The 22,869-nt window shown below is 42.1% G+C and overlaps 9 protein-coding genes across 9 annotated transcripts; 7 read left to right on the top strand and 2 right to left on the bottom strand.

The window, feature by feature from the left end:
* Nucleotides 1-764: 764 nt before the first annotated feature.
* BRETT_001738 (uncharacterized protein) lies at nt 765-4,076 on the top strand (the record flags this gene model as incomplete). Its single annotated transcript, XM_041280281.1, has 3 exons — nt 765-775; nt 1,051-3,231; nt 3,866-4,076. The coding sequence occupies 3 exons, from the start codon at nt 765-767 to the stop codon at nt 4,074-4,076; spliced, it is 2,403 nt and encodes an 800-aa protein (XP_041135164.1).
* Nucleotides 4,077-4,372: 296 nt separating this feature from the next.
* HEM2 (Aminolevulinate dehydratase) lies at nt 4,373-5,413 on the top strand (the record flags this gene model as incomplete). Its single annotated transcript, XM_041280280.1, has 1 exon — nt 4,373-5,413. The coding sequence occupies one exon, from the start codon at nt 4,373-4,375 to the stop codon at nt 5,411-5,413; it is 1,041 nt and encodes a 346-aa protein (XP_041135163.1).
* A 575-nt stretch (nt 5,414-5,988) lies between these two features.
* On the bottom strand, nt 5,989-6,642 carry BRETT_001736 (uncharacterized protein; the record flags this gene model as incomplete). The annotated part of the gene is made up of 1 exon (XM_041280279.1): nt 5,989-6,642. One exon carries the CDS (start codon nt 6,640-6,642, stop codon nt 5,989-5,991), a length of 654 nt encoding a protein of 217 aa, XP_041135162.1.
* Nucleotides 6,643-6,937: 295 nt separating this feature from the next.
* BRETT_001735 (uncharacterized protein) lies at nt 6,938-8,783 on the top strand (the record flags this gene model as incomplete). The annotated part of the gene is made up of 2 exons (XM_041280278.1): nt 6,938-8,303; nt 8,338-8,783. 2 exons carry the CDS (start codon nt 6,938-6,940, stop codon nt 8,781-8,783), a joined length of 1,812 nt encoding a protein of 603 aa, XP_041135161.1.
* Nucleotides 8,784-9,015: 232 nt separating this feature from the next.
* BRETT_001734 (uncharacterized protein) lies at nt 9,016-9,897 on the top strand (the record flags this gene model as incomplete). Its single annotated transcript, XM_041280277.1, has 1 exon — nt 9,016-9,897. The coding sequence occupies one exon, from the start codon at nt 9,016-9,018 to the stop codon at nt 9,895-9,897; it is 882 nt and encodes a 293-aa protein (XP_041135160.1).
* A 2,384-nt stretch (nt 9,898-12,281) lies between these two features.
* On the top strand, nt 12,282-13,466 carry BRETT_001733 (uncharacterized protein; the record flags this gene model as incomplete). The annotated part of the gene is made up of 1 exon (XM_041280276.1): nt 12,282-13,466. One exon carries the CDS (start codon nt 12,282-12,284, stop codon nt 13,464-13,466), a length of 1,185 nt encoding a protein of 394 aa, XP_041135159.1.
* A 796-nt stretch (nt 13,467-14,262) lies between these two features.
* Nucleotides 14,263-15,168, top strand: BRETT_001732 (uncharacterized protein; the record flags this gene model as incomplete). Its single annotated transcript, XM_041280275.1, has 1 exon — nt 14,263-15,168. One exon carries the CDS (start codon nt 14,263-14,265, stop codon nt 15,166-15,168), a length of 906 nt encoding a protein of 301 aa, XP_041135158.1.
* Nucleotides 15,169-15,539: 371 nt separating this feature from the next.
* Nucleotides 15,540-20,507, top strand: BRETT_001731 (uncharacterized protein; the record flags this gene model as incomplete). The annotated part of the gene is made up of 1 exon (XM_041280274.1): nt 15,540-20,507. One exon carries the CDS (start codon nt 15,540-15,542, stop codon nt 20,505-20,507), a length of 4,968 nt encoding a protein of 1,655 aa, XP_041135157.1.
* A 154-nt stretch (nt 20,508-20,661) lies between these two features.
* BRETT_001730 (uncharacterized protein) lies at nt 20,662-22,779 on the bottom strand (the record flags this gene model as incomplete). The annotated part of the gene is made up of 1 exon (XM_041280273.1): nt 20,662-22,779. The coding sequence occupies one exon, from the start codon at nt 22,777-22,779 to the stop codon at nt 20,662-20,664; it is 2,118 nt and encodes a 705-aa protein (XP_041135156.1).
* Between the last annotated feature and the right edge of the window lie 90 nt (nt 22,780-22,869).

The raw sequence follows: 22,869 nt of genomic DNA, 5'->3' as shown, positions 1-22,869 counted from the left end.
ATCGACGCAGGAAGTTAGGTCTGCCTATCGTATTCATTTTAACAAATGTGATGAAGATAAGTACCAAATTCCGAACATGAAAATAAATGCTTTCATAAGAAGTATTATCAATATTTGATCTGGATTTATCATTCAAAAGGCAATTTGCTGATATTAATGCAAACGATCAACCATTGCTGAATACAAGAATCTAAAATGTAATCGAGTTCAATTGACCTTCGAAGTTGTTCTCTTATGCAGTAAGAAAGATTGGTTATGTATAAGAATTCAATTAGTGGTAAAAGAAAGTGAATTAAATCTGAAACTCAAAATGTTAATGCTTAGCAATGTTTCATGAAAGATGCCTTTGAGCTTGTATTGAATGAGGTTATAGGATGGTTGAATCTTTAGAGTCATGTTATGCTATATACTTTTTAAAGTAAAAAAGAGAGATGTCATCTTACGATTTCTTCGCCAATTTCCACTATCAATTCACATTAAGAAATAACACTTTCATGTCGAACATAAAAATAATGATCATTTGACATATTTGGAACTTGTCTTCATACCTTTGATTAAACATCATATACAATATCCATCAAGTAGTAAACAAGATGCAATTACGCTTATATTTTTGTATGTGATATAAGGAGTAAAGATTGAAATTTCAACAGAAGAGATTTGCAGAATTTGTACACATGGACATTTACTTTATAGCTCTACTAGTTCCTACCACACAAAATATACCGAAAAGAAGTACAATCCCTGATTATAGCGAAAATACGATGGTAGGACAGTATTTGTGGTGTAGAGATTTATCTTTACAAAAAGACCTGGCAACAAACGAAAATTTGTCTATAACCAAAACTTAACGGTTTGTTGTATCTATGCAAAACTTCAATTCAAACCTACAGAGAATATCAAGTGATTGGAAAATCAGGTGTTTAACACATTATTGACCATTTTCCTCAGGAAATGTCTCAAAGGCGTAAGTTGAAGCTGTTACTTTATGTAATTTATTCACATACTAACTTTGGAGTAAATATCCGATACAGTGAGTGCATTTGCAAGGCTAAAAAGGGCAAGAAAGAATGATACGGACAAGATAAGTGTTGATATTACAAGAAAGATACATACCAAAAATGTGGTGACGGGTGGTGAAACAGATACATTGAGTTCAATACATGAGATACAATCAAATAATAGGATCAACATTAAGCGCCAAAAAGTAAATTGCGAAAAAAACACGAATGATGATGAGATCTTGCAAATCGATGAAGATGAGGACGGGGTTAAGAGTGCGATTGAACTTGGATTGATAAATGGTATGGTAGACCAATCAAGTGATACAAATGATACTGAGAATTCCGACACAAATGATAGTACTGATAACAGTTCTGATAGTAGCCAAGACGATAATAATGATAAGAACAGCGATGATAGATTCAAAACAAGCGCCGAATCGCTCAGTATTGATTTTGGGATGGGTGCGAAGACGCTTTTGTCAAACTCAAAGAGAGGATACGTTGATGTTGATGTGACTACTAGTTCAACTGTTGATCCAGAAGGTATAAATTACTATAACAATAATATAGTTGTTGGATTAAGAGCAGGGGACTGCCTTATGATAAAAGGTAAGTTCAAGCTGATCGTGCAAAAAGGTGCAATAACGTTAAATACAATCGTTTTTCATGCTGACGAAAAACATGTGTTGGAGGTGGAGGCATCTTCTCTTTCTTCTCTCCCGGTGATCCGACCAACATCAGCTCAAAATTCACAACTGGTAAAGAACAGCCAGAATAAATGGATTGCAAACTTTTTCTCTCCTAAGTACATGTCAGTGGTGAAGATAGAGAACTGGTTTGATGGAAGCAACGAGATTGGAATGCTGTACTCGCAATTGAAGAATATATACTGCACGAAAGATGATGTTAATGTCAAAAATGGCATGCACTCTAATCCGTACTCGTTTCGGCCTATTAAATCGTCTTCTGAGGGTGAAATCGGGACGACGGAACTCGAGGATTGGAGATACTATCGGAATGCGTTAACATCAGAGATACAGGAGGCACACCTTTCAAAAAAGCCAACACCACACAACATATTACTTCTAGGCGGTAAGAATTCCGGCAAGTCGACTTTTTTAAGAATATTACTTAATCATATGGTGCGAAAAGCGGATTTGATCAGTGTGCAGCAGGTTGCAGTTTTAGATATTGACCCAGGACAAACCGAATTTTCGGACCCCGGATGCATCTCCGTGACAATACATCGCAAGCCTGCATTTGGATCCATAAATTCATTAAAGGAACTGTCTCAAAAGAGCGAAATGCCAGTTCCAGACATACAGGAATTTGTTGGATTTACAAGCCCACAAGTACAACCTCAAAGCTTCTTTAGGAAACTGAAGAGACTCATAGACAATTTGCCAGCCGATTGTCCAGTTTTGGTGAATACTCCTGGCTGGATTAAAGGGTTTGGAGTTCAGATCTTCGAAGAGTTAACCAGAATGATGCATATAACACATCTCGTATTGTTTACAAACTCGGAAAGACCAGAGAACGACCAGTATCTTTTGGAAGGACTACAATATGACTATTTAATTCGTCTTCAAGGCTTCCATCTTCCCTCAAGTGTTCACACCATGAAGTACTCTTCTTCGCAGATACGAAATTTTAAGATCTTATCGTACTTCCACTACAGCATACACACACACCACTATGATTTCACACCTCTACTATCAGAATCACCATACAGGATACCTTACTCATCACTGGAATGTGGAACTCAGAAGCCACTTGCTTTCATCTCGCTTCTCGATGGAAACAGCAACGTGAATGCAGAGGATGTGGATGATTTTCTAGTTTTTCAGGTTGTGGGAATGTTCACAGCGACAAAAAGCCATTTCAGTGATCTCGTTAGTTCTTTGACAGACAGCGTGAGAAAAAGTGGCCGTTTGATACAGGCAAAGGGACTGCCTAATATAGCCGTTGAGTGCTCCCAACTCCTTGAAGGGGCAGATATGAAATACCATGGATTGGCGCTTATTCATTCGATAGACCGTCGGTCCAAATCGGTTAACATATACACGCCGATCGACCTATCGCATATTTCGGAGTTGGTGACAGAGCAAGATGAAAAGTTGGTGTTTGTGAAAGGAGGACTCAAGTATCCGGTTCAGGAAATATTCCCGGAAGCAATGTACAGGGAAGGTGATATTGATTGCAGCCGGATTGAAAGCGGCTGGATTCCGTATCTGAGCTTTAATAGAGATGTTGGAAAGGGTGGAAAAGCTGTTAATGCCAGGCATAATATACAGAGGAGAAACCTCAAGGGATGATAACGAAAAGGAGGGGATGATTTGTGGGATTTGCAGTGATAGATATAATAAAGTAGATACCAGAGAATTTGTAAAGTGTTTTAATGAATGTTGGTAGTAGTGGTGTAGTCGATCGATATTAGCTTGATATTGATATTACCTTAATCTTACCTTAATCTTATCCTATTATTGATTACCTTAATATTGATGTCCTTTATCAAATCAAACGAAATAAAGCTTTTGAAAGTAGATTACATGCCGTCAAACTTCGGAAGCAGAGTGTTGAAATGTTGGAAGTAGGGACGTGCAGAAATTAGTAATTGTTCAGTTCCTGGATTTCCCGATTTGGCGTGAAACGTTGTGCGGTGTGAAAATTTCAAATTCAAATAAATTTATTTGACTTATTCTTAGTATTTTACCGGTACCACCCATATGGCGGCAATCAAGGAAAATGGCAAGAGAGGAAGCATGTTTGGAAATTGCAAGACTGCACTTTTCAGAAGTGTCACAGACTAAATGCCTTACTTAGGACAGCCCTGAAAAGTACATTTTATGCATTTTGAACAGCCGAATGGCGGCCAAACGGCATGATTTGGCTGGAGAGGCGGTCATGCCGTTGGCAGGTAAAGAATACGACCAAACAATGGCAGCTGGGGGCGGAAATAAAATTTTTATCGCGTGTAAAAATCAACAATGGGGGAGCCAGGCAAGATCTGGGAAATATTTCAAGCGTTGGAGAAAACGGGAGAAGAAAAATTTCGCACCAGCAATTTGGTGAATGGATAAACAGCGATAGGGGTAGACACATATACATTGGGCAGCGTATAAATATGAATGGAGAAACAAAAATATCGAAATCGGCGACCCCAGACCAAGCAGTGCAGTATTTGCCATCCATTTTGGATCCGTTTTGAAGTCATTTCGCCAGTTTTTGCGTTGTCTTCACTCGCTTTTTGTTCAGTCTACATTTAGCTTCTGCCAACACTCCATATACTCTTCATTCGCATATTCGCAGCTTTGGCACTCGTGTATATACGCAGATCTATTTATTCACAACCAGAGTAAACTCCCAGCATGCCTCACACTGCAGAATACCTCCCAGCAAGGGCAACGAACATCCCATCGATTCTCCAAGGAGGATACAACACTCCGCTAACCAGAACATGGCAGCACGAGAGACAACTCTCGAAAAACATGTTTATTTATCCGTTGTTCGTGTCGGACCGGCCGGACGAGGAGGTTCCAATCCCATCCTTGCCCCACATCAACAGGTATGGCGTCAACAAGCTGATTCCATACGTGGCAGGCCTTGTTAAGAAAGGTCTCCGTGCAGTTATCATCTTTGGTGTTTTGTTGGACACCAAGAAAGATGCTGAGGGCACCCCTGCAGACGACCCGAGCGGACCCGTGATCCAGGCGGTGAAGGCCCTCAGAAAGCACTTCCCGGACCTCTTCGTGATGTGTGACGTGTGCTTGTGCGAGTACACCTCGCACGGACATTGTGGAATCCTATACGAGGACGGTACCATCAACAATGAGATGTCCATTCGCCGTATTGCCGCTGTTGCTGTCAACTATGCCAAGGCGGGAGCGCACTGTGTAGCTCCTTCAGACATGATGGATGGCCGGGTCAAAGCCATCAAGGAGGGTTTGGTGGATGCAGGTTTGGCACACAAGGTTTTCGTGATGTCGTACGCTGCCAAGTTTAGCGGCAACTTGTACGGCCCATTCCGGGATGCCGCCGGCTCCTCTCCCTCCCACGGGGACCGGAAGTGCTACCAGCTTCCTTCCGGCGGTGCAGGCTTGGCAAGAAGAGCCATGAAGAGAGACATGAGCGAGGGAACAGATGCCATAATCGTCAAACCTTCCACTTTCTACTTGGACGTTGTCCGGGATGCCTCCAACTTGTGTGCAGACTACCCGGTGTGTGCGTATCACGTGAGTGGCGAGTACGCGATGCTCTGGGCTGCCGCCGAGAAGAATGTCGTTGATTTGAAGACAATTGCCTTTGAGGCACACTACGGATTCCTCAGGGCCGGTGCCAGGCTCATTATCTCCTACTTCACGCCTTACTTCCTTGACTGGCTTGACGAGGACGAGCCCATTCCTATGTGAGGACACCTCTGCTTCGTGATCTCTGTTCTACCTGCTTTAACGCCTAACACCGCTCCTGTACATAGCTAGTGGACGTGGCTTTACGGCTGCTTTCGTGCAAATAGAATCAAGTGCTTCTTGGAGTGTATGTGGTGTAGATAGCGTAGCTTAGTTTGTTCAGATTGTTGATTTCAGCTTACTTCAGGTACAGCTTGCAACCACTAGATAAGTAGTATTATTGCTTGAAGTGTGAGGATAAGTAGTATTGCTTGAATGTGTAGGTGAGCAATTTCAGATTATTGTCCAGAATCCGTAGATAGGCAGTTAGCTTATCACTTAGGGTGTATGGATAAGTAGTTGGATTGTTTCTTTAAGTGCAGCTTTTAGTTTATTGCTTGGAATATGTAGGTAGGAGTTAGATTGTTGACTAAAATCTGTTGATAAGCAGCTTCGGTTTATTGTGTGGAATCTGTATATATGCGTTATATCTATAGATAAGTAGCATTATTGCTTGAAGTCTATGATAAGCAGTTATATTACTGCTTACAGTCTGTGGGTTAGATTATTACTTGAATGTGTAGGTAAGCAACTTCAGTCTATGCAGGCACTGCCTGTGGCTTCTCTCCCTTCTCCCTCCTCTCTTTCTCCTCTTTCCTCCCTCCATCTATCAATTCTCCAGATGGTGCAGCAGGAAGCTCTCCAAGCTTTGCCGCCTCGTTCTTACTGCCCTCTTCCGTCTTCTCCGCTTCCTCTCTCTCCATTCTTTCTAGCTCCTCATCCACCTCGGCATCCAATGCCCTCGGCATCAACTCTCCAAGTCGTTCACTCAATTCCTCCTGATAACTAACACCCTCTGCAGTTTCATCCATGATCTTATCCACTTTGTCAACCGAGAGCTCTGTGTTGAGCTGCTTCAACACCTTATTTCCCTCCTGTAATCCATACACCACATCCTTCTCTATGAGTTTGAACTCTATCGTATTGATAAGAGTCTCTAGTGAATCCGACTGCTTCCCAACTGTATCCAACAAATTCTCCTGGTATTTCCTCTTCTTAAGCGCCAAAAGGGCCCTCCTCTTGTCTCCTTTTCGAACACATTGCCGGGCTATTTCATTTTCTCTTTTGATCACCGTTTGCACCTTGATGCTTGTCTTCCTCAACTTATCTCTCTGTATTTTCAATTGGAGAATTGCCTTATCCTGTGACGTAATCTTCGGTGCTTTCCTCCCACTAGACACGTTGTTTCCCATAATGTGAATATGCTCTCGAGTTTCAGACACGTGTCACTATACTTGAAATATTTGAAATGTGCAATACTGTGATCGAAGTGTATCATGTTTATGCTGGAAAATAATGTCTAGTGCTTTTAGATCAGTGCCTACTTTATTTTTATTTTTATTTTTTTTTGATAACGCGAGAATACTCCGTTCCGATCCATTTCCGTACATCCAACATTAATTCCGAACTACCTCCATATGCCACTAGCATACTTTCAACATTTCATGATTTTAGAATTGCTGTCTTAAATTATCAAATACACTTCTCATGAAGCATCGGACAACTTCGGAGTGGCTTGACATCTTGTCAAAGCCATCAGATATACCGCATGAACTGCTTTCAGAATACAGAGATGATATCAATGCATTAGTTAAAGGTGCTGCTGAGGATACAATGTTTGATTTTGCCGATGGATACAAAGTCTGGCAAATATATTATGAGCAGGTAGTGAAGAATCAGAATATGAACCTATCACAGGCAAGTTCGATATGGATGTGGAGGCTTGCGATTCCATCTATTGCAATTAAAGATCTCTATCAACAATGTGTGGAATGTCTAAGTGCGTACAGCTCAGATAATAATTATATGGCTGCGATGTCAAAAGTTGCTTCGATGCATTCTAAGACATCCAGAATATCCGATTCAATGATGATGTACGAAATACATCTTGCAAGAAACAAAAGCGATGAGTCTTACTGGATCAAATACATGCTGTACTGCATGGAAAATGTTGATTCCACATCTTACGGATTTGCCGATAACATTTTTGAAAGAATGTGCCGTTTGTGCGATCTTGGCTTGTTGAATATGTCATTCGAGTCTTGGAATAGATACTGTACTAAGCGGAACGCGAGTCCGGAAACAATAAGGTCCTTAACTACTAGATTTCCCAACTCATCGTGGGCCTTACAGTTGGTTGTGAAAAAGTACTCGTCCGAGATTCAGAAGTTATACGAATTTAGGGCAGAACTAGAGTGCATGCATCCTTCAGATGAAGGAACACAAAGAGTACTCGAGGGAATACTATGGCGGGTAAACAGGGTTGCATCTTCAATCACACAAACTCCTGAAATTTCTTATGTTGTAAAACAGGTTTTCACATGGGCCTCGGATCTATCATTAACGGATGTGCAACGGACTTGCATATGCACATTTTTGAGATTTAAGCTTTCACACCAACTTTTAGACACAATACACTCATTCCTCCATCTTGATCGTGGTCCTGCTTCTCTGATTGCTGATGACTGGTTGTTCAGCCTCGATATCTGCGTGGCTTCTCTAGATTTCATCGATGCTGAGGCTAGAGATAGTATCACTAAACTATTTGAGAAATGCCATGCTAGCTTTTATGGCAGACCGGAGTATGCTCAGCTGAGATCCAAATGGATGATCTTTAAGACAATGTATATTGATGAGGATAAAAAGTACCCGATGGATGACATTCCAGGGGTAAAGAAGCGGGCTTTTAGTGATAGTAATAAAGTTAGCGCTGTAAATTCTGCCAAGAGAATGAACTCAGCACCACATGCAAGTGGACTAACCCGGGCATTAGAGGAAAAACGTGAAGTGTACATCACGCAACTCGATTTTAATGTTGATTCCGACGCTTTGAAAAGCCTATTATCAAAAGTGGGTGATATAGAAGCTGCCAAAATCCCATTAAAAAGAAAACAGAGCCATCCAGGGAAGAAACAACGATGGCTTCGCTTATGTTACATACGTGCTACCGGAATCTGCCGAAAAGGCGGTTCAGGAGTTGGACAATTATGAATTATTTGGAAGGAAAATACACGTAGTATTAGCAGATGCTGGAAAAGTTCATACTAGAACACATGGACGGAAACTCAAGCAGATCAGATTTAATCAGTCGAGAACTGTTGTTTTACTGAATGTGCAATCTACCGCTATGAGTGATATCAAGCATAAAATTGAGGAGATTGGAAAGATCACTAAGTATGAGGAAAGACCAGATTTACATACAGTGGTTGCTGAATTTGCTACAGAGAAGGATTGTGGTTTGGCAGGCTTAAAGTTGGATGGCTTTCCGATGGCCGAAGGAGGCACTATACGGCTTGGAAATTTGGCAGCTTTAAGGAAGACCACCAAGAAATAGCCCCACTAAATATGTATATGTAGAAATGTGATGCAGCTCAAATTTTATAGACGCCGATGATTGTACATTTTTCATCTGAGAGCTTTTTTTATTTTAATCTTTTTTATTTTTTTTTGTATCAGCCGAAAAATTTTCGATAAGATCTGCCATCTGTAACAATATCGTTTAACTATTAGACTGGGCATTTAGTGACCAAAAAGCATACCAGATCCCATGAACTTATATTGGGAAGATGAACTCAGTTGAGTATCTTAAGAAGTTTGGCTGGAAGGAAGGAGAAGCATTAAAAGAAGGCGGACTTAAACGCCCTATCTTGGTTAAACACAAGTATGATTATAAAGGTGTTGGACAAGATGCAAATGACGGTGTTGCTTGGTGGGAAAGATTGTTTGATGGGCAGCTTAAGGCATTAGATGTCAATGGGGGCGGAATAGATCAGGTGGCTGCAGGTAAAAAGAACACTGGAATTCCAACAATGTTCAATCCTAATGCTAGTAAAGTCAAAGCTAGCGGAATTGATAAGTCGGAATCGCCATTATATCGAATGTTTGTGTTTGGAGAAATTCTACAAGGTACGATCGGCAATCATGCAGAGCCTCCTAAGGTGGAAAAGATTTTGACACCACAGAAAAATGCAAAGTCGGATGTAAGTCTTGTTTCCTCAGATGACCGATTAGTGATTTTCGATGTGTCGTCTGATAATGATGAGGAACACAAGCATGAGCACGGACACAGGCACAAGCATAAGTCTGGACACAAGAAAAGTCATAAGCATAGACACAATCACAGTTCTGATGAGGATAAGGACAAGATACAATCACATAGCGATGAAAAACCCAATAGTCACAGTCACAAACATAATCACAAGCATAAGCACAAACATGAAAACGTCAAGGTTACGATGGAGGGGAAAGAGGCCGGAGTTCTGATTGGCGGAAAAAAGGAGAATCAAATGTTTTTCCCGGATATCGGAGGAAAAATGATAAACGATAGCAGACACCATAATAGACATTCCCACAATTCAGGAACACACAAGAAAAGAAAACATAGCCACAAAAATAAGCAGAGTGGAGACACTGGTGGTCACCGCTCAAAGAAGAGAAAGACAGAGTAATAGAAAGAGCGTAATTAGTCAAGAGCGACAATACGAGAATAAGTGCAGTGTAATTTAGAGCAACCACATAAAGACTAGACTACCATGAAGACAAAAGACCATCTTTTATGCCTGATGAGTAAAAAGCATAAAGCTGCAGATATACTCGACGGAAACGGAAGAACTCACATTAGTGTGTTTAACAATTAGAATAAACTGAAACCAATATTTATTAATTTAATAATAGTACTGGAGTTAAATTTAGATTGCGGGTATTTAGTAATGTTGGCTGGCTTATACTTGATGCTGTTTCTGGTACCGTATTCCTCTTTCTTTAGCAATCGTACAGTATTATGGCGTTTCAATATCGAAGATAAGATAGTACACTACTCTGAAGCAGAATGTATATTGCGATATGTACATCCAGGTAGTGCTTATACGGGCACCAGTGGAGATCTAATTGCATCTTAAGGCATGTGGTGAAATTTTGACACTGCATGAAGATAATGATAAAGAGAAAGAGCCCCAATTATTGCCAGTAAAAAGTTTTGATAATTTCACTTAGAACGTAGCAGCCAGTATAGTTTCCAAAAGCGGGGAGAAAAGATGACTTAATCTGGAATACATGAGTGCTCGATAAATGGAACACAAAAAAATAAATATGAGAAGAATAATTGGATGAATATGGAATTCAATAGCAATAATAGATAATCAAGAATACGTCGTGGATAGCACTCTCGGTAATTGGCGCGTAAAGAATTTTCGGTCGCAAATAATGATCAAATCAGGAAAATTGTGACGCATGGAAATCTCACGATTGAAGACAGAGCATATAATTGTGATTTAGAGAACAAAGAGACAATGCCGCATATTTTTTGTTTGAAGAGCATTCTTTGCTTGCTGCGTCAGGATAGAAATATCCTGCGAATTAGGCTTTTGCATTGTTTTCGGTTTTCGCCCTGTCGTTCTCCTGCGCCCTAAATTTCTATCAACTATTATCATGCTCTGGTATTACAATAAAAGTCTGAATTCTGAGTTTTTCATCATGTTTCCAGTGCCATTTTCCTTTCATTCATCATTATTTTCCATTTCCCTTTCCAGTATTATTTTTTTTTCCTTTATCTTAATGCCCCTCTTTTCGGTTCCTACATGATACATGTCTGTTCTGGTTCTGGAACTGCCTTTTTCCCCTTTTTAATCTCTAGGCGGAGCATTTCCATTCTCCGGTGCTTAATGGTTTCAGCCTCAATACAGAATCTTCTTTCTTTACTTCTCCAAAAATGGACAGGCCGTATTCTTTGGGCGCTTAACCATTCTCCTATCATCCACTCATCTTGCTTGTTTGTTGCTTTTGCGTTTGCAATTAGCACAACCTTTAAGTTCGAAGGCATATTTTAATTTCTCTTTATCGGCAATCATTTGTCTGCCGTTGTTTTTAGCAAAGGCTTTTGCACATACAAAGTCTGGAATCCGACTAAATATGTTTAGGTGCAGATGTATATATAAATGTATATATAAATGTATATATAAGGTGTCACTTCTTAGTTTGCATTTTATCCTGGCTCCTGTTTTCTTTTCTTAGTCCAATTTCTTTTATCCCAGTCCTACTTCTTTTATTTCAGCTCTCTTCTTTTTCCTTTAGCCATTTCATTTCTGTTGTTCTTTGATATTCCACAAAGATCTTACTAATATTGCTGTTACTGCTTTTCAGTTCTCTTAATATTCTTGCCTTCCCACTTGGATATTTGATTCACTATCGAGTGTTGTTACACATCAAGCATTATCAATCAATCTCAAACATTCGCAAACATTCCTAAACACCCCAAACAGATATCGGATACTTTTAAGTGACTGCAAATACTACACTTTCAATATTTGAAGCCTAAGTATTCGAATCCGGTCAGCTTCCGTTGAGAATTCCTGGTTTACGTCTGACACAAAATTTTGGCTTTGCTCGGCAACGGATTTTTTTTCTTCCGTGCAGTCGAGCCTCAATACATGTCAAAATCGGGTTCGCCGCACCAACTATTATCCATTCTACGAGACATCAACCCCAGATATCCACCTCAGAGATATCTTTTTTTTGACAGAAACCACCATCAATTCACACAGAATCACTAAAAGGACATCCTTTCAATTTTACAGCGACCGTCTACACCGTTTCAATTTATTGAAAGAGGCATTTCAGAGCAACCGGCTACTCAGTGATTGACCGAATTGGCCGATCTATTTCCTCTTTGGTAAGCACTCGCACAATATTTTTTTAAGTCTTTTTTTTCTTCCCATCCATTTCAATTTTTACTTTCATTTTCTCATTTTTTTTCCGCTCGCTAGACATTTTTTTTTCCTTCTATTTTTTCGTGGTTTGAGCCGCATTTTGCTTCCGCCTGCCCTCGACTACTGAGATGCTATTTTCAAACCAAAGCCAGACTTACCAAACACATTTAAATACTATCACGCTTCAAACGGCAGTCTATCCAACGCTCCTAGACTCAAACCCGGCATCATTGTTTGAACTTGCGTTGGAAAAGCAGCAGCAACGTCACATTGTACCCCAAAAGTCGCAGTTACCCGATTATATGAATCAGTCAATCCAACATCTGTCCCCACAACAACCAGAAATAAGGCACCCGGCCTCCTCCGGGTTCTTTCCACAGGGTTCTTCGGCAATGTCCTCTTTGTCTCTTTCCTATCCAACCACTTCCAGGCCTGCCCAAATGCAGAATTCATACTCTCAGCCTCAATCACAGACACAATCGCAGACTCAGCCACGAACACAACAACCACAGCCTTCACAGTCGTTCCAGCTGCCCCAGCAGCCCTCAGCCGTCCAATCAGCGTCCTCCACGCCTGCCTACTTCTCCCCTCCGTACGGCATGCACGATAAAGCACCCAGCTCTGCAAATACTCCCGACATCTCGCCCCGTGTCTATTTCGACGGCACATCCTCACACCAGTCCAAGATGGCCAACCAGGCACACCAGCTCACCTCCTACTCCTCATCCTCGGGATTCCGGTCCGCCAGTATGGGCCGCCGGAACTCCCTGAGCCGCCGGAACTCACTCGGGCTCCGTGCACGCTCTTCATCAGCCTCTTCCAGGCCCCGTTCCAGGCGGGCTTCTGGTGCAAGGAGGCGTGGGTCCTCGCGAGCCTCCTCGGGCCGCGATTCTCTAGTCGAGAGGCCCGATCGGGTGTACAAATCGGTCAACAACCAGAATAAAATTAGCCCATCCTGCTATCTGCCGGCTGACCAGAATGCAGACATTGCTGGCTTTAACGAGGAAGATGTATACATCCTCAAGAGTCTTTTACCGCTGGCCGAATCGCACAAGTGGAAATACCTCTCCAGCAAGCTCTCCCGGTTGCAATCCCGGAAGTTCAATGCCGAATTCTGCGCTCGCAAGTTCCACCAGATGTACCGCCTGCCGTTTAACGAGTCCAACTCGCTTCTCAAGGTTGTCTATTCGCTGAAAGATAAGACTCACAAGGAACCGGCTGCTAGTGGCATATCTGGAATAAACTATGAGGGTCTTATAGGAAGCTCTCTGTCATACATTCTATGCCGCGATGGGTGGAAGTATGTCGATTAGGACCATTCTATTTGCCTTGCTATTGTACGGTTTGCTGGCTTGTTGGTTTGCTTTTTTGTTTTTTCTTGTTGTTTCCCCTCCTCTTTCTCTACTAATCTTCCTCCTTTTTATATTGTTCCCGTTCTTGTATTTTTTGTCCTCTTCTTACTCCCCTCTTCGTGGTAGGTCTACTGTTAGATTTCGTCTGTTTTCACTTTAAAGGGATTATTCAACAATGCTTTAAAATTTTAATGTATTTTACTTCTGCGTCTATTTCTGTTCTCTCGCTCCACCCCAGAAAAATCGATTTCAATAAAAAATCGGAGTTTAATACCATAATACATTACTCATCGACCTGCTGGAGAAACTTCAATTAAATATGCCATCATTCCACGACCAGATTGTGAGCTCATATGCCTGTTTCCAGCTTGCTTGACCTTCATAGTCAATTGGCTGATTTGTTGTCTTCACTGCATGTACTTTACATCCTTGCACTAGTAAGAACGTTCCAGTGGTATCTTCTGGTACTTCTTAGCATATATATCCTGACACCTTTTTAATCTACTTCATCCAACATGTGTGAAATCTATTTGCGTTCATTATAATTGCTTTGCCTAATTGTTTGTCCTAATATGCTGTTCCTTCTTCGCTCCCTTTAAAACCATTCCAATCTAATCTTCACCGATTACGTAACCGAGGCTACAAATATCTCCTCATGCACATTAACGAAGATCGGCCCCGCATACTTTCATTTATTTTTTTTTTTGTTTCTACTATATTGAAAGAACTGCTCAACTTTGAACCCACCATCTGCAATATGTTTGCATGCCTTACTAAAGAAGCCGGAAAATGCTCCAGGAGATTATTTTCAACAATCCAGAAAGGTCGGAAGTACACTAAAGAGTTCCAGACCTACCTTATAGACGACTCTGGACGACCAGCTTCGTTTTTTCACGATGTTCCATTGGATTTAAATCCAAAAACAAGCACAGCTTCGATGGTTATCGAAATTCCAAGATATTCGCAAGCAAAGTTTGAAATATCAAAGGAACTGCCCTGGAACCCAATAACGCAGGATACCAAGAAAGGAAAATTGAGATACGTCAACAACATCTTCCCATTTAAAGGCTACCCGTTTAATTATGGTGCTTTTCCACAGACTTGGGAGGATCCAACGTTTGAAGCCTTGGGAAATAAAGAATTGTATGGAGATGATGATCCGCTTGATGTGCTTGAATTGGGAAGTACTGTTGGCAAGTTGGGTGAGATCAAAACTGTAAAAGTGTTGGGTGCTTTGGCAATGATAGATGAAGGAGAGCTAGACTGGAAAATCATTACAATCAACTTGAAGGATCCAATGGCTAAAGTATTGACAGACATTAATGATGTTTCAACTGTTATGCCCGGATCTCTAAATGCAATCAAAATCTGGTTTAAGGACTATAAAAGACCCGCTGGTAAACCAGAGAACACCTTTGCATTCGATGGAAGGTACTTAGGCCGCAATGATGCTGTTTCTGTAATTGAACAGTGCAACAAAAGATGGTCAGCTCTCGTCTCCGGGAAAACAACACTCAAGGGAAAAAAGCTTCCTCAGATTTTAAATTCGACCATTAGGGAGTCTATTGGTTTTAGAAATCGAACCGAACTCCATATTGAGGCTTATTCAGGTGAGAATGGTGTTCCTAAACCTGATTCGACTGTATTCTATTACGGAAATTAACTTGATTAGAGATTTAGAGTGACATTCGTGTACATATACATATTATTTATAATGCCTAATAGATGGGTGACTGAATGGTAATGGTAAATGATGGTAAATAAATGCTATGCTGAATGGAAAATACTTGCTATGCTGAATGCTGTACTTCCTTCTTATCATTTGAATGGATTTACCACTAGGATTTTCATCTTCCTGGTGTGAGAAAGTAGGAGTAAAAAAGTAGCGAAAAAAAATTGTTCAATAAACAAAGCCATATTTTCATCTACTGAAATATTTACTATTGCCTTACCACCTGATCAACATCCTAGATCGGCTCATATCTTTGCATTTTTTGGCTGAATCACTTGATCATTTATTACAAGTTTATCAGCATGGCTTTGACAGTTGCTGCTCCGCAGTCAGCCACTGCCGTTTCTGCAACTTGGACATTCGAGCACATTCTATTGTTATTACAGCATGAAGAACAAGGTCCTCGAGATGACAAGCTTCTTAATGGCTGCCTCATATCGTTTTTAACTGCAAACAAAGACATATACACAGACGGTGGTTTGCCCTTTAAAGCTGCTAAAGTCGAACACAAGGATCTTCCAAAATCGTTTACTCTAAGAACAGTCAAGTATGAGAACACACTTTCTGAGGAAAATACTAAATACGTCAACGAGATAAGTGACATCTTGCAGTTAGACCAAATTGAAGTGTTGAGAATTGTGCTATGTGCATCTCAGAAGATACCGAAGCAAGGTTTGACCGATATTTGTACAGATACCGCAAGACTAGGGTTGGCTAATTCCGGCAAGACTGAAACTCTATTATACTACTTGAGCCAGGTATTGCGGGAGCAAAGAAGCATAATTCGCACGTGTTTCTTGTTGTTGAAGAACGACAATATTGCCACGGCCTGCTCTGTTTCGGAAGAGGTTTCACATGGATTAATGAAAAATGGATATGCTTTGGTTGAGAAGCAGATACAAAATATAGACGATATTGTATCACAGTTAGAGAACAAACAGGCTGACGACCAGGTGGGCAAGCTCATATTGCACGAGTATTTCCTCACTCTGTTGGACCTTCTCGGATATATCACATACCTTGTAACAACGTCCGAAACTGCCGTTGTAGCATCTGTTGTGGTCAAGTGGTTTGATATTATGCACAAATCGTCATATCTATCGCATTTCAAGAGTCTGGATATAATAAGTAACGAGCAGCAGATGACGGTGGAGGCCCTATGCACTGTAATTTCACTTTCTTTGCTGGATATGGACAGAAACTTTGGCTCTCTTGAGGATGACTGGTCATACATGAATCAGCCGCAATGCATGCTTGACATCAACAAGGCGTTAAGCGAGTCTGCCTCGAATCCGATCGTTCTGTATGCATGGAGTATCATCTTGCACAGAAAATACACTGTTTTGGATCTGGAATCAAATAAGGGTACGGATGGCAAGGCTGCTTCCTTTATTGACAAATTTATGCCACTTGCAACGATTCGCAATCTATTTGTGTCCTTTGCCAATAACGCAGCTCGATTGGGTGTGACAGATGCACTCCAAAACTGCCATAAGCTTCTTCAGTACGATCCTATCTATTCAGACATCCTTGGCTCATTTGTGATTGCATTTGCTCCGTATGTTCGTATGGCCGATAAAACGATTACGGAAATAAGCAACATTCTCTCTAGTGCCTCTGATGATACCGTCAAGAGATTTTTCGAGAATCCTGCTGCAGAGGATATGATGACTTTGGCACGGGCTAAATTGCCACTTTCTTTGAAGTCGTTTGTTTCATTGGTCGGCATTAACGCCAACTTGGCAACTGAGGAAATGAAGACCTTCTCATCGTATATGCAAATCATGCCAGAGAAACCGTTCGGTTATAAATACTCGATCGATGACGTCAACCCTGATCTCATTAAGCTTGTCGAAGATGTTGATGTTGCACCGCCTTTCGAGTCTGGAAAAGAGCTTTCACTTCTTCTAAAGCAGGGAACCAGGGCGCAGATATTTCCGACTGGCCAGTTGAAAGTCATAAAGGGGGAGAAAGCCTCGCTTTTGGATGCAAGCAGCAATGAGGATAATGCCGTTTTAGTCGCTTTTCTATACACATATTCAGGGTGGGCCGTGCTTGGGCGTATTTTGCACAATCTGGCAATCCATTTGGAAGATGATGAGGCCAGGATATCGTTTCTTCAACGTGTTTTCTGGCTGCTTACCAGGGTTTTCCGCCAGTCCGACTCACGTACGATTGCGGATATTATTTCCGCGTTGAATTCCTTCATTGGACAGCACGACTTTATTGATGTCACGTTCAGGATTTTTGAGCAGGGGCTCAATATACGTTCCGTGCCACTTTTGTCTGCGTGTGTCGATTTCCTGACTGCACTCTGTGTTAAAGGATATTCGTATCGTGTGTGGTCCTATTTGTACAGATCCAATATTTTTGGCATTAGGCCAGGTGGCTGCAAGATTGCCATGGTTACCGGAACCAGGGAAGTTGTGTCTGGAGATTTTGCACTCACTCTCTCGTTGCTCAAGTTGGGTTCTGCATTAGTTCGTGACTGCATAAGAATTGAGGAAAACGTTTCTCTCAAGCTTAAATCGCAGGTGATCGAGGCTTTAATTGTATACTTCGTCCAGCTGTTTGCCAATTTCTCATCATGGAAGTACACTGACATCCACCAAAGGCCTCAGATTGGTTCGCAGTGTGTCCGTCTATTTGACGCAATCTTGACCTCTCTCTACGGAGTCGATGAGTACTCCAAGCCGGAAAATAAGGTCAACTCGTTCTTTTACGCTTCTTCAAAACGGATACTCGATGCTTTCCTTCTGCCCGCATCTCAGGAGTCTCGCTGTGTCAAGCCAATTGTCTCGTTAATCGAAAGTATATCGTCGACTTTCACCGATTGCGTGTCAAGTGATATGTATGGTTTCTGGAATTATCGGTGGCTGCATGATGCTTTCAGCTTTGCATCAACCTTGATCAAGGTCCGTTCCACGACACTTCCAGACACCGTTTCCTCATTGGAGATGGAGTTGTTCTCGCGTCTTCCAAATTTGGTCACGCTGTACTTGACCAATTTGGATAAAAGGCAGCTTGTCTCGCAGCTTTTAATCAGTATGGCCTCTGCCAAGTGGCACACCGAGCCTCCATCATTTCTTACCCATTTGAGCCATGTCCATACCGAAATCCTACTCAGGTGCCTCTGTGTGGATACGGGAAATCGCGCAGAGCTCTACACGCTCAGAGTTACACTTTACGATCTCTTTTCAGCCGTTATCAAGGGTGGGCAGGAAGGCCTTTCAATAGTATTGATTACGGGTAGAGATATCAAGGACAGTATGCGTGATGATACCGAGAAGTTATCCGCATCGAAGAGAATGTCACTTCTTGAGGTCATCAAGAAGGACGTTGGGTCAATCCGAATATTCCCACCACATGTTGCTCTGCATATGACAGACGCGATCTCTTTAGCCTTCAGCTCTTGGACATCTGCCGAGCAGCAAGCTGACGATACCGAGTTTGTCAAGCAGCTACTTTCAAAGTTGGACGATTTCCCTTCAGGAGGTGTCAAAGAGGATGCTCCAAAGTCGGCCTACGTTGATTACTGTTATGAGGTCAGGCTGATATCCAAGGTGGCCGAAATATTATCGTTGTACCTTTTCGTTTCGTACGACAGGGCTGACAGACAGATAATTTTGAAGAAACTCAACGATCCGTCGTTTATAAAATCGTTGAGCTCGAAATTTGCCGTTCTCGGGTACGATAGCTCGCTTCAAAGAGCTGTCGAATCTGATTTCCACAGACTTTGGCCCTCCTACAAGCTTTCCCAGTTTGCTATAGCCAGCGGATACAAGGAGCATCATTATGGTTCTCGGTCGGTCTTTTCATTCAATCTTCTCGAATTGCTTTTGGGTGAAAGTGACAACTGGTCGCAGATCAGTGAGCAAATCGAATCCGCAAGCATCAACTTGCAGTATGCGATGGCACAAGTGTCGGTAGTCAAGGCATACGGTGCACTAATCACGTGTCTCTGCAAAGTCGGAAAGTCGGAGATGGATTCCGGCTATCTCAAGCTTGGTGCTGAGTTGATGAAGCAGTGTGATGGAAGTGAGATCACGGATATCTTTGGAACAGTTTTCCAGACCAGGGTGGAGCTTACCTTTTACATTTGTATGTGCTTCTCTCAAAATCCAGATTTCAAGCCTGACAAGCAATTCCTATTCGAAATCATCTCCTTCTGCTCGAAGCTCTTGGTTTCTAGAGAGGTGGATCTTTCTGGAAGTCTACTCAGCATGGAAGTCAATTGCTACAAGCCCTTGTTGAGGATTCTGTTGATTGCTTTAAGTATGGTCAAGGCACAGCTGAGCGACATGACCATCCAGTACTCGGCCACATTTATCGATGTTTTCAGTGTAATTATCTGCAGGTCGATCAACGTGCTTTTCCAGAATATCAAGGCCAAGGCATTGAGCAAGCCCAACACAGAAATAGGGCATTCTCCGTTGGTTTTGAAACAGACCGGAGACATTACGTTGATTCTTTCGCTTTTGAAGGTGTTCATGGAGTTGGATCTGCACGAAAGTGTGGAGAAGGCAGTTGCGAAGTTTGTCGTCACTACCGGCTGTTTCCGGACTTTGTGCTCTGTATACGGCGTTTCGCACATGATCAAGTTCCACGATAATGAGGTTTTCGCAGACTATTCCTTGATGTTTCTGTTCGAGTTTGTCAGCCACAAGAAACTTATTGCTAGGGAACTTATTAGAAACGGACTCTTTGATGTGCTGATAGACTCACCAATATCTAATAGAATACAGGCTGGAAACGCAAAGGCTTATCCGATTGCCAATTCCGGGTTGCAGCATCTTTGGAGTGATGGACTTCTCCCGATAGCTTTGGTGGCACTTAGTTTCTTTGGCGACTCAATTTTGCCCCAGATTTGCTTGTTTGCTACAGCGTTCAATAAGCAGATAGCCAGCACTATTCAGGAGTGGTTCAACGCTGACTCGTTCATCTGTACAAAATTGATACAGGAGACGTCGCAGATTGTTTTGCTAGCTAAGGCGTTGAGTTCTCTCGATGCCTACAATTATATTCGCAACTCTGTAAGCGAACAATTCGACCAAACCGCCGTTGTATTGGTTCCAGGGTTGGATACTGAAACGGAGAGGAAAAAGCTTGTGATAGCTCTGAAGTACCTAATATCGCATCCCAAGTATTTGAGCTTAAGGATTGTTCCTTCGAATGAAGATGAGCAGAGAATTCTTCAAAGCGACGACAGCTCGAAATTAGTGGAAGGGGTTTTGGCCAAGTTGAAGGAGTTGAAATCTGTGCTAGAGTAATAGCGGTTGTTCACAAGCTGAATAGTTAGTTCGTCACATTGTTACATAATTAGATCTAGAGCTGCTTATAAAATTTTTCCCCCTATCTACATGACTGTCTTGGCAGAATATATTGTATAATACTTAAAATTATGTAGTAAAGTGACCTGTCAGGTTATAGTGCTACCTCAGATAGCTGCTTACGGCGAATGACCCTCCATTTTTCGCGGTCATATTGGCCTATAAGCATGGATGGTACAGAATTCAAACTTTCTTCCTCCAATGAATCAGATGTGCTCAAGTCGCTGTTTGCAGACGAAGCATCACTTCCTTGCACGACTAAGCTGGTTTCATTATGGGCTTCAACAAGCATTAATCTGCTGTTATCTTTCCTGTGAAGTGCTCTCCTTTTCGGCGAGCTTTTGTACGTTAGAGACGATGTTGCACGTCTGTGGCCCTTAACGGAAGAAAGTGATTTTTTATGGGTTGGAGAGCTTTGAAGAGACTGGATAAACTCGAAATTGAGCTCGGGAACGGACTGCGAGTGTCCACAGTGTCTTGGAGTGTATCTTTGGTGCTTTATGTTCTCCCTGCTGCCAAATCGGATACCTCTAATCCCCTTGATTGGACTCGTAAGAACAGATTTCGAGGGTGAACTCCTTTTCGGAGACGATGGTGTTGATCTGGAAAAGATTCCAAGCACAGAATGTGACCGGCTGTGAGTGAACGATGTTCTTAGCATAGGTATGCTTCTGCTATTGCGAAGCACTCCCCCAATTCTTAGTGATAATCGCGAGTCCTTGGATGCAAGACCGCTGTTAGTGAAACTGGTGTCTGGAAGACTCAACTTTGAAGAATGATGCCTTGGAGAGCCCGGAATCAATTTCTCGGGACTTAACGAGGCGCTTTTCCGGAGCCTTGTATCCAACGGTGGGGGGCTTAAATCTGGCATATCAAGATTGCTTGCTCTGTTCTTACTGGCGGTGATATCTACTTTCGCTTGTTCTTGCTCGCTTATCGCATCATGAGCATTTCCCTCATCGTTTTCCCACCATCCCTGGTCAATTCTTTTGGTGGATGTGATAATACCATTGTTGAATCCAACCCGCTCTCTATTCCGCTGCCAGTGATCAGAATTCAGCTTCCATGACTCTGGACTCACGTGATTCATCTTTACATTTTTGTTTAGTGAACCCGCCACACCGTTCTCGGCAGACAACCCGGAGCCCGTGGAGAAAAGTGGCCATCTGTCAGTCGAATGTTCTGGAATATCGCTGAGATTATCAAGGCTGCCCATGGAAGCTTCCTCATAGGCCTGCATGTATGCATTTTCCTGCGTTGGAGGAAAAGTAAACTTTGCCCCCCTGTTCTCACCATATTCCTCCGATATAGGTTCTGGGAACCGGTAAACAGGTTTGCTCAAATCCTCATACTCAGTAGTTTCAAGAGATGGAATGGAAACTTCCACTTTTTTGGCTTTCTTCGAAATATCACAGTGCTTTTCAACCGCTAGCTTTTCCTTAGCCAAATCCGAATTGCCGCTATCCCAACTGTCTGTCTGTTCAGTGGGCTTTGCTCGGTGTACTATTGCATCTGGGGCTACATCTGGCTTTGCTGTCCAAAACATGTTTTCGGCAGCCTTCTTTGTTTGTTCAATCTCACACTTGGTGGCCTGATCCGGCGCTAGAGTTTGTATCGAGTCCTTAATCTTAACTGTTTGTCCCAGGCTGCTGTTGATAGACGACCCGAAAGCAGATCCAGCTGCTGCAGTACTGTCCGATTCGAATCTCAACTGCTTACTATTCACATCAGGTCCTTTACCTGCTTTCTTGATGTCCAAATTCGGTATTCGATCCTGCATTCCGGATTTTCCACACATGTAAGTTGCATTTGCATAGACTCCTGGAGAACAGAAAATAGCAGATAGGATAACTACAGAGGCTAAAGAGGCTTGCAACCTTTTGTTTGTGCCGCTTATATGCTGGATGTCCATTTCCAGAATCAAGTGATCCAGCCAGTAAATTTCCAGCGCTTGAGACCCGAGGAAAAGACTAATCTTCAGAAGAAGCATCGCATGATATAGAACACCGCTGATTTTATGACTTATCGGTGCTGTGATTGTGCGATGCAGTATATCTATCAGTGATAAAACACCATAGAGCCAGCAAAATGCCGTAAGTATGGATAGTACGGCCACTGAAGTCCGGTCGATTGTAATGAGAGCTACTGAAATACCGCCAACGGAAAGCATTAAAATGGCTCCTATCAAATCCAGGAGCCATACTCTTGACATGTTGATTTACCGCTCCTATTTGTGTTGAATATAAGAAAGCTGATTTGACATTCACACTGTTGATTCAACTGTCCCGAATAATGAATATAT

The sequence above is a fragment of the Brettanomyces bruxellensis genome, chromosome 4 (assembly GCF_011074885.1).
Source record: "Brettanomyces bruxellensis chromosome 4, complete sequence".
Lineage (NCBI taxonomy): Eukaryota > Fungi > Ascomycota > Pichiomycetes > Pichiales > Pichiaceae > Brettanomyces > Brettanomyces bruxellensis.
Note: the sequence above shows the minus strand (reverse complement) of the source record. Positions and strands in the feature narration are given on the sequence as shown.